General features: G+C 44.8%; 1 protein-coding gene across 1 annotated transcript; it reads left to right on the top strand.

Moving 5' to 3' along the window:
• The first annotated feature begins 132 nt into the window (after positions 1 to 132).
• Positions 133 to 5276, top strand: MCAT (malonyl-CoA-acyl carrier protein transacylase). Its single transcript, XM_039571445.1, has 4 exons — positions 133 to 627; positions 728 to 815; positions 1079 to 1296; positions 1564 to 5276. The coding sequence occupies exons 1-4, from the start codon at positions 184 to 186 to the stop codon at positions 1987 to 1989; spliced, it is 1176 nt and encodes a 391-aa protein (XP_039427379.1). The 5' UTR covers positions 133 to 183; the 3' UTR covers positions 1990 to 5276.
• The last annotated feature ends 4863 nt before the right edge of the window (positions 5277 to 10139 follow it).

Below are 10139 nucleotides of genomic sequence, written 5' to 3'. Positions count from 1 at the left end.
GGGCCGGGCCCAGGGCGGTGCGCGGGGCTGAGGGCGGCGAGCGCCGGGGCGGCCCGAGCGGCCTCTCTCGTTCCCTCCCTCCCTCCCTCCCTTCCCGTCCCCTCTGCCGGCGCCCGGCCCGGCAGCGGCTGCCGGCGGGGGCCGCCCCGTTCCCGTGGCAACGCCCGTTCCCGGGCGGCGGCCATGGGCGGCTGGGCCGCGGCGCCATGGCGGCTTGGTGGCTGCAGCGGGCGCGGCGGCCTCCGCGGCGCTGCGCGGCGGTGGGGCAGCTCCCGCCCCGGCGCTGGGGACCGGGCGGCGACCCTGAGCGACCTCCTGCAGACTTCGGTGGAGGCCGAGGAGCCGGACGCGGCGGCGGCGAGGCGGGAGTGGCGATGCCCCCGGGAGGGCACGGTGCTGCTCTTCCCTGGGCAGGGCAGCCAGTTCGTGGGGATGTGCCGCGGGCTGCAGCGGTACCCCGGCGTGCGGGACATGTACCGCCTGGCCGAGAAGGTGCTGGGCTACGACCTGCTCTCCCTCTGCCTGGAGGGGCCGCGGGACGCGCTGGACCGCACCCAGCACTGCCAGCCCGCCGTGTTCGTCGCCTCCCTGGCCGCCGTGGAGAAGCTCAACCACCTGCAGCCTGAAGTGAGGGGCCGCGGCGGGGCCGGGTGGGGGTCGGGGCGGCGGCGCCTCGGGCCTGCCCCGCGGTGCGGCTGAGGCGCCGCTCGGCTCTGTGTCCCCGCAGGTGGTGGAGCGCTGCGTGGCGGCCGCCGGCTACAGCGTGGGGGAGTTCGCGGCGCTGGTCTTCGCTGGAGCCCTGGGCTTTGCCGAAGGTGCCTGGGGGACGTGCGGAGCTCGCTGCTAGGATCTCCCAGCCCGGGCCCGTGCTGTTTCCAAAGCATTGCCTGTTATCACTGTGTCCTTCCCGCTGTAATTTTTAATTAGAAGACAAAATTTACTTTTTACTTCCACTGTTCGCTTTAACGTGTAATACGGCATTAAAAGCATTGACGTTTCACGAGAGTGAACAACTGCCCTTTCTTGCGCGCAGGTGCCCGCGCTCACATTTACGCAGCATCTCTGTTTCTCTCCGTAGCGCTGTACGCGGTGAAAGTGCGCGCCGAAGCCATGCAAAAGGCGTCGGAAGCTGTCCCCAGTGGAATGCTCTCGGTTGTCGGTCGGCGAGAGGCAAATTACAAATTTGCCTGCCTGGAAGCCCGTAAATACTGTGAATCGCTGGGTATAGAGAACCCCGTGTGCACAGTTTCAAACTATTTGTTTCCAGACAGCAGAGTCATTGCAGGACACTTACAGGTATTGCTTCAGAATAACTATTCCTTCAGTTGAACTGAGCATTTCACTTTTTAAAAACTTTTACTTTGCACTCTGTGTGGGTGTTACATACGGCCTTAGTTTGTCCAGCAAAAGTATTTGCTCTGTGGGGCTTTTTTCCCAGCATGTGTTCAGTTGCTGGGTAGGGAAAGGAATCCCTTTATCACAGTAAGTCCGATGAGGTGATTCTTGTGGGGTGACTGAGAAAACCTTTGCTGTGCAAGACTCACTTCTCTCTCTCTTTTATAGGCTTTGGAGTTTTTGCAGGAGAATGCCCGAAAATACTATTTTAAACGTGCAAAAATGCTTCCAGTCAGTGGGGCTTTTCATACCAGACTTATGGAACCAGCAGTAGAGCCACTGGCTGAAGTCCTAAAATCGATTGAGATTCAGAAACCACTGCTCTGTGTGTATTCCAATGTTGATGGCAAAAAGTACATGCACTCAAAGCACATTCAGAAGCTGTTAGTGAAGCAGGTGGTGTCACCTGTTCTGTGGGAGCAGACCATGCACTCAGTGTACGAAAGAAAGCAAGGAACAGAATTTCCTTACACGTATGAAGTGGGGCCCGGGAATCAACTAGGAGCCATTCTCAAACAATGTAATTTAAAGGCCTGGAAACAATATAAACACGTAGATGCTCTTGAAGACGAGGAAGAAGCGGAGATTAAATAACCTTTTGAGGAAAAGCCACACAACTTGTTTTTTTCTGATCTAAAGCTTTGTGCTCCCGAAAGAGGAAGTCTTAAACATTCATGGCTTCTCCTGATGTAAAGAGCACTATGTGCATAATTGCAATGAACATTTTCCTTTGAGTTCCTCAGGTGTGGAAAGGGGAGAACTAAGTTTGGCTCTTCCATCTGTGTTGGGACTGCAAAGCTGTCAACAAACAGGCCAAGTAGCATTGTTTGGCCTCAATCCTGCAAGCAACTTTCCCTCTTGGGGTTTGTTTGGTTTTGTTGGTTGATTGTTTTTCGGGGGAGTTTTTTGGGTATGGATTCAGGTTCCAGTTGGTAGCCTTGGCTGCCCGGTGCAGGGATCTTCTGCAGGAATGGTGGGGTTGTTGGCTCCAAGTTGTGGAGGGCTCTGCTCTGGGCTTGAGGGTGCATTTAGAGGAGCCCTTTGTTGGGACAGCTTTCAGCCTGTTGATGTTCCCATTTTCTAACTCAACTGACTTGTGGGGTGTTCATCTATGTAAAGTTCTCTTATTTTGTGTCCACGTTGCCAGGTAGCAGCTGAGTGAGGCAGATGATGTTACGAGAAAAATTATTTTCTTAAGGTTAAACTATAAATAAACTATGAAGCTTTTCTTGCTATTTTTCATGCTTTGGGGGTGCATCATTATTGGCTGTGTCCACATGTGGATGGAAGTAACCTTCCCTCCAGTTGTCCAATGCCACATTGGTTGTGCTAAATTACACAAGAAATGTTCACTGGAGAAAAAAGCTTAACAAAAATATTATGTACATTTCCTGGCAGCAGGAAATGATGAGCTGGAGAGCAGCAGGTTGTCCCAAACCCTCCGGGTAAGAACTTCCCATTTCTCAGTTTATATTTTTTATTTTGGTATTTCAATGCTGTATTTAACAGATATATAGAAAAATTGTAGGATATATTAGTTAAATGACTGACAGCACCTTCAATAATGTATTATGAAATGCAGGAGAACTTCCAGTTACGGTACCAATCATTCTGTAATTTCACATTTATGAAAGGGAGAGTGAATTAAAAACACTGGCCTTGATTATCATTGCTAAGTGGACTGTATTATTAAACAGTTCTTTTGTGGACTGCAGCTGGCAGCTGTGCCTCCCCTTACAGTACAAATTCCACTTTTAGCGTGTGTAAACATTAACAATTAGTAAAATACTGAAGAGTTTGTCAGCTTCACCATTGGACTGCCACAGGCTGATGATTAAGGGTTGGAATAACTGTAAAGAAAATTATTTCAGTGAAGGTTCCTATGTTACAGGAAAGGTGTTAATTATTCAGAAGAGCACACCAAAGTCAGTTAGAATTATTGGTTAGAATATTGCACCTAGATCCCATTCATATCATTAAACACTGGACTGTGCTGTGTTAGAAGTCTCTGCCTACATCTTGTAAGACCAAATGCAACGTTGGTGACTTTCAAACCAGCTGTTATGATAGTAGAAACTGAGTGTGGTATGTTGTTGGCACTAATTTTAGTGCTTTAAAATTTCTGGACTTTCTTTTTAATTATTTAACCTTTCTAAGGAAATGTTGGAGACATGTTTTCTATTTGTAGTGTTCTTGCTATAATTTTTTTCCTTTTTTCTCCCCCCCTCATTTCACTTGGTTGTACACTTTGCTTGGAATTAAAGCTTTTTGGGAAAATCGTGCTAGAAATCTCTTGTTTGCAACCCATTAGATTACCGCTGCACTTTTGTCAGCTGCACAATGCTGAAGGGGAATCTGTATCCTAAGAGCATTCCAATCTTGTGGGTCTTGTTTAATTAGTGGGAAGAAGGACCCGTCACCACTGTCAGGTGTTTGCTTTTCTTCTGTGCAGTGGTTGAGCTGAGGCTGCTCCCAGTGACCTTCGTGTCTCCAAAACCAGAAGCCAGAGGGTATCACGCTCTTGTGCTGATGTTGCAATTTCTAGGAGCAGAAGAAGTGTGATGGAGGTCTTTGTACTTCTGCATAGAAAGTGTTCAGGGCTTGATTTTGTGTGGTGCCCAGCAGCACAACCTCACCTCGTGTGCATTGTAACATTGCCTGTGGCTGGGCAGAGGGTGCCCAGGTAATTAGGAATCCTGGATCTCAGAGCATTTCTTTAATGTGTTTGCTCATCTATCCCCTCTGCTTCTGGAAACTGAATGTTTGAGATGAGAGAAGCCAGCGTGGCTCCTTCACCTACGAACAAGCAGAAACAGGATGTGGAAGAAAATCAAGTGCCGTAAATGCTGTCACATATGAGGAAGTGTGCAGTGAAAAAAAACAGAATTAACTTTGGGTCTCCTGAGTCACACTTTGGGGCTGTGACTAAAGGATTAACTAACTGTGCTCCACAGGTGAAAGAGGAGCCTGGCACTGACTGCTGCCTGGTACTCCGGTTAGTGCTGATTGGTGTGGCTTTGGATGCTGTTTGCTTTGTGTTTCACTTGTTTCTTTGCTGGGATTGAATTTTATATTCCTTGAGACTGTTTTGCTCCATACATGCTGGATGATGAAATTCCCCCCTCTTGTGATTCAAAGCCTTACACTATGGATTACAAGAGTGGGGAAAAGCAGAGTCACCCCACACAGCTCTTGGATGAAATAGGTAGAGAGTCTCCTGTTCATCATTGCTCCCCTGTGCATAAAGGTTATTTATCTAGAAATAACTACTTGGTAGTGTTAAACTGATTCAACTGGAAAGAGTCAAGTTTTGCATAGCTGGTACTTTCATTACACATGCATAGTTTGTTTATTAGACCCTCCTGATGTTAAATTTTACCCTTTACTAAACAGTGACTTTAACATATTTTTCTATCACACTGCTATTATGGAGCTAAATGGAGCACTCAATTCACTGATAGAACTTTGGTCTGTTTTTTTGGCTGTGTGGGCCAACTTCTGGCCTGTGTGTGACTACAGTTCCAGGTGTGCTAACTGTGCTTTTCTAGAAAAAACTTCCCTACCTGCTGCTGAAGGGCACATCAGTTTGAGAGCATTTTGGAAAAATGTGACACTGGAATATGTGCTGCTGCTTGAATTTCCGGGGTATGCTGGAGACATCGCTCTTTACAATTCCTTCTTTGCATGCTTTCCTTTTGCTCTGCATTTTAAGTCATTCAAAGATATTTCAAAGTCCTTTGCATGAAATGGTCAAATGAAATAGTCTAGTGGAGCTTCATTTGTCTTTTTCCCAGAAACATTTTTGGAGATGGGCAGTTAGGATCATGATGGCACCATTCAATAAAGAGAGAAAGCATGTTCCTCAACATGCTTAAATCTGGCTTGATTTGGCATTTGTCTTCACTAAACACAAGAGGGGTTTAAATACCTTGTCTGATTTAAAGCAGGGACTTGGACTTGAACCTCCAACTTCTCTGCTGAGTGCTTAGATCACAAATGTATTGAATATTGTGTTTTCGTGTTTCAAAAATATGCTAAGGGTAGGAGTTGCTTGTCTGGGCAAGAAGGCGGCATCTCCTGTGCTGAGGGGAAAATCCAAACCACAGCGATACACTTTCATTTTCTCTCACTGAGAGAACCTATAGTTGGATCCTGAAAACCAACTTCAATAGCAAAGAGAAGAGAAGATGCACCCAGAAAATAGAATAACCAGGCACAAAGGGGGGATTTTGTTGAGAGAGAAAACACCCTCATGGCCACCCGTGGAGTGCAGGAGGATGACACCTCGACCATCTCCATCCTGTAAGTTGTGCTCATGTTCCCCTCAGGCTTCTATTCCCCCCAGGCACATGCCCTGCAAAAAGACATGCATCCTCTGAGAAAATTCCTTCTCAGAATCCATCAGATTCTTGGGGTTTTGTTCTGGGCAGCTCATAGTTTTACTCTGAAAAGGGGCAGAAGACACTGCCATTAATGTGTGATAGCAGAGTCTTGGAAAATAAAGCAGACAACACTGCAAAAGGTTTGAAGCAACAATTTAATTTCTAAAAAGTATCATGGTTTTAATCTTTACTATTGCTTTTACAGTGTTAAAATTTAAAGGATGGCCAGCATGCCTTCAGTTTTCCTCATATCCAGAATCTCTTTAACAAACTCATTTACAGGAAATAGACACTTTATGTTGCATAAAATAAACACAAAAAAGACAGACTTTCTAATCGCCTGGAGTCACATTTCAAAACCAGCAAGTCAGGCAGTTATCCAGCAACAACCTCTTTACAAGTTTTTTCTTTAAAAAAGATATGAAACAGCAGTGACCCAGCACTAGCCTAGGTTTTAAATATTAAAGAGATTTTTATCAGTGTAAATTTGAAAAACAAACCAGCTGCCACCACTGGGGTGTTAATGATGTTGGTCAGTGTCCAGCAATGACCTCCTGTTGTAATTCTGTGTGTTAATTCGACAGTCTGTAATTCATGGCCCACCAAAAGGCAGCAAGAAGCAAGGCTGCAGGCACCAGCTTCTGGCAGAGGCACCTGAAAGGAAGCCTGCAAGTCTGTGGGAAGAAAGGGGATGGTAATTAGAAACAACAACCAGCAAAAAGATGGTGCAAGGAAACTAAAAGAGTGCCTGTGGGGGAGGTCAGTGTGGGCTTGAGGGCACGGTCCAGTTCTGCTGCAGAAATGCAGAGGGGGCCAGCTTTGCTGGTGGCTCCAGCCACTAAAGAATCCTCCTCTCTTCTCTGGGTAAATACTACTGGCAGCAGCTCTGCTTATCTCCCCAAGGAGACCCTTCCAGCATTTGAGAGTGGCAGATGCCTCCCCTCTGAAAGGAGCCCCACGAGTTGTGTGGGATTTGGGCAGCATCCTCTGTCTTTAAATGAGAAATTTCAGCCTAAAGAGAAAAAACCAGGGCACTGAGGGGGCACCAACAAACTAAGGGATAAACCCCAGCCTGAAGCCATGTTATGTGCTTCACTCACTGACATTACAAAGGAGCCAGGTGTTCCTGTTGCCTACTTGCCAACAAAAAGGTGAGAGAAAAGGGAGAGAGCATACCCAGCCTCCATAGCCAGTGATCCATTTTGTCCAGTTACTGCTCAAAACATTTCCACAGCTTCTTATAACACTTTTAATAACATTCCATGTCTGGAAAACACTGATAGCAACCCTGATGATTTAAACAAAACAAAACAAAGAAAGCACAAGGATATTTATTTATTTAATTTATTATAAAAAGTGGCAAATAAAATACCCATGTTTAGGAAACAAAAACCAACCAAACCAAAACCCAAACAAAAACCTCTAGTATATTCCTTCCTGAAAGTGTATGTGTACATGTATATTTCTCTAAATATTTAGGAAGAAGACCTTTGAAATCAAAAGATAATTTAGTTTCAGAATTAAGTGATTAAGTGACAATCTTTGTGGTTGTTTCAAACTTAGAAGAGGATAACCCAGTGAGAGACGTTTCTCTCTGATGAATCAGGACAGCAATACTGGACTGACACAGCAATGCCACAGGCTCTCTCTAGAGTGTGAATACGGCTCTGCTGAGGTGTATGTATGTATGTTATATACAGATATATTTATATGTTATGTTACACATGTTACCATTCTCTGGTAGGTCTGCAGTGAGTGACCATCCCCTCCCAGAAGCAAAGAGAAAATAAGGTAGAGTACCTGGGGGTTCAGACACAGCTGAGTATCTCAGGTTAGGACACTGCTGCAGGTCAGTTAATAACTATGCAGGACAACCCTTCAGCTCACAGCAGATCACGGCAGTTCAAACTAGTCCAGCCATGTTTTCTTGTATGTGCATGGGCAGGTTATTGCACATGCAGCAACATGTTAATCCCACACTGGGCTGCAGGTCTCTCATCACTCAGTTGTGCTTAAAGTTGTGTCTGAAGCTACTGTGCCTTTGAAGAATTTGAAATAGCAAGACACTATTAAAGTCTTTTGACTTTAAATGGCTGTAGTCTGGAAACAATTTACATTATTACAAAGCTTTTCTTTGTAAAACAAGCTGCTTCGCTTTTCTAGGTTCTCTATGAGGCAGCAGTAGTAGCAATAAATTTTTTTATTTTGTGTACAGAAACATTCTTGTTTGTCTAACATGATTTTGAAAAGGATCTGCCAATAAGGTAACTTACACTTGTGCCAGGTGAAGCAGTGTTTCTTCTAATGTCCTGTGGTACCTCCTGTTAAATTCATCCCCGATCAGGGCCAGCTGACGGCCAACCTGAGTAGCTGAGCTGCAAGGCAGTCAGGATGTGCACGTTAGAGGAGAACCCTGCAACAGCAATTCTTTAAAGCACTCTGCAAATGTCAGGTACTGTTACTTCCCCAACAGCTGGGCTAAACTGGGCATGTGAAAGTGAAATGTTACAGGGGGTTTGTTTCCTATTATTTATGGGTTTATTGATTAAGCATTTAATGCCCATACATTATGTGTTTTGATGTTTTCATAAAAAGCTGTATATTTGGCACTTTTGAAAAAACATGTTGATTTTTTTTAGGTGCTTCATTTCTTTATACAAGACAACAGGATTCTGGTTTGGGTTTTTTGGTTGTCCCCCTCACTTCCCCCCCCCCCCCCCCAATCAAAATATGAAAACAGCCTTCACTTCAAACCTTTCAAATAATTTCATTTTACAAAAATGTTGGCTTTGTCATCCAACAGATTTACTCCAATGAGTTCCACTATGCAGTGTGGGTCTCCAGCTACTGGGTGGTGCCCAGGCACAAACTGACCAAAACCTTAAGGCTCTTTAGGGAGGTCCTGGGACATACAGAAACTTGAATAACATCTGTGGCACATGTTGATGCTAAAAACTGGTTATGCTTTCCTGATGAAAATTTCCAAGTAGATTTAGTTTCTCTTAGACACATGTTTTTGTTCTGGTAGACAAATAATATGAATATACGTTTTTACTTTAATTTGCATTTCTGCTGAGATCTGTTTACAAGGTCTGCTGAATAGTAAGTGGGCTTAAGAGCTTAATTCTAGAGTCTGCTGAAAAAAGCCCTTGGGCTTGGTTTGGTCAGTCCACCAACAAAAAACACCAGAAAAACCACAGAAAGGAATTTTCACAGATGGGGGAGAAAGGCAACCCCTGAGTCTTGTACTGGAAAATATGTATATATGGGATTAAGAAAAACCCAAGGCAGCACTACTAGTTTGCTGTAAGTGGCGCCTGGAGAATTATGTAAAAATGGCTTCTTCAGCTGCTTGCTGTAACAGGTGGGTCTCTAATGAAGAGCCACATCTGTGTCCCTGTGCAAGATAAAAACTCAGACATTTAATGCAGCATAATCTTGCACAGTCAGTGTTAAGCACTACAGGTTATCCACACTTGCATCTATTCCATTTCCAGTAGTATGCACTATGATTATGTGGCTTAGCAGTTTTCTGGAAGTGTGGCACTTTGTACTTGGGGAGGACAGAAGGAGTATTAATGTAGTGTGATACCTGATATCAAACTCCATTTGCTCTGTGGTGTCCGGAATTGTTTGGAGGTTACTGTAGGTTTCCTCTTCTGGTGCTCCACTGGGGTAGCTGGAGAAGACAAAGTGCCTGGGGGTTCTCCTGATTTGAGACATCTTGCTCTGCAACAAGGCATCAAAGACAACCTCAGGGCTTCATGTTATGCAAGGTCTTTTCAGTTTAGATGGAAATTGTTTGAAGTGCTCTTAAGTTACTCTTTTTACTTCTCCAGTCAGAACACAAGTGTTTCTAAGATACCTATTTTGAGAGTAGTCAAAGGAAAGTTTCAGTGACCCAGCAGATGTCCAGCAATCCAAACATGCAGCATTTAGATAGCTGCTACTTTTTATTGGCTCAAAACAACCCAGAAATTGGAAAATCTCGATAAATATAAGTAGCGTAGACAAGTATAGTTTCTCAGTAGTTTCACTTATTACGATGTTTTCCTACATTGTTTGCAACAACCTGCCTGGCATTAAATCACTCTAACCCATGGAGATCCCCAGGTAGCAAGTATCTAAAGCAAACTTGAACAGGTTTTCTTGTCTTTAATTCAGGTCCAAGTTTACACACCTTCTTCAGCTGGAGGCTACCACCATGGAAATTACAAGCAACTCACCATAGAAACAGAATATAAGAAAAATTTAAACCCATTAGTAGCTTTCCATATGGAAGAGCAGACAGTAAGAACCAGTAACATCAGTGGAGCTGCCTACTTGTACAATGGGAAAGTTATTCACAACCAGTACCACAAA

The sequence above is a fragment of the Corvus cornix genome, chromosome 1A (genome assembly GCF_000738735.6).
Source record: "Corvus cornix cornix isolate S_Up_H32 chromosome 1A, ASM73873v5, whole genome shotgun sequence".
Taxonomy (NCBI): domain Eukaryota; kingdom Metazoa; phylum Chordata; class Aves; order Passeriformes; family Corvidae; genus Corvus; species Corvus cornix.
This window is presented reverse-complemented; position numbering and strand designations above follow the sequence as displayed.

Excerpts from the sequence above, each read along its gene's own strand:
- MCAT (XM_039571445.1), top strand. The coding sequence starts at position 184 with ATGGGCGGCTGGGCCGCGGCGCCATGGCGGCTTGGTGGCTGCAGCGGG. Across the intron at positions 816-1,078 it reads AGCCCTGGGCTTTGCCGAAG|CGCTGTACGCGGTGAAAGTG; the intron begins GTGCCTGGGGGA and ends TTCTCTCCGTAG. Across the intron at positions 1,297-1,563 it reads TCATTGCAGGACACTTACAG|GCTTTGGAGTTTTTGCAGGA; the intron begins GTATTGCTTCAG and ends TCTCTTTTATAG.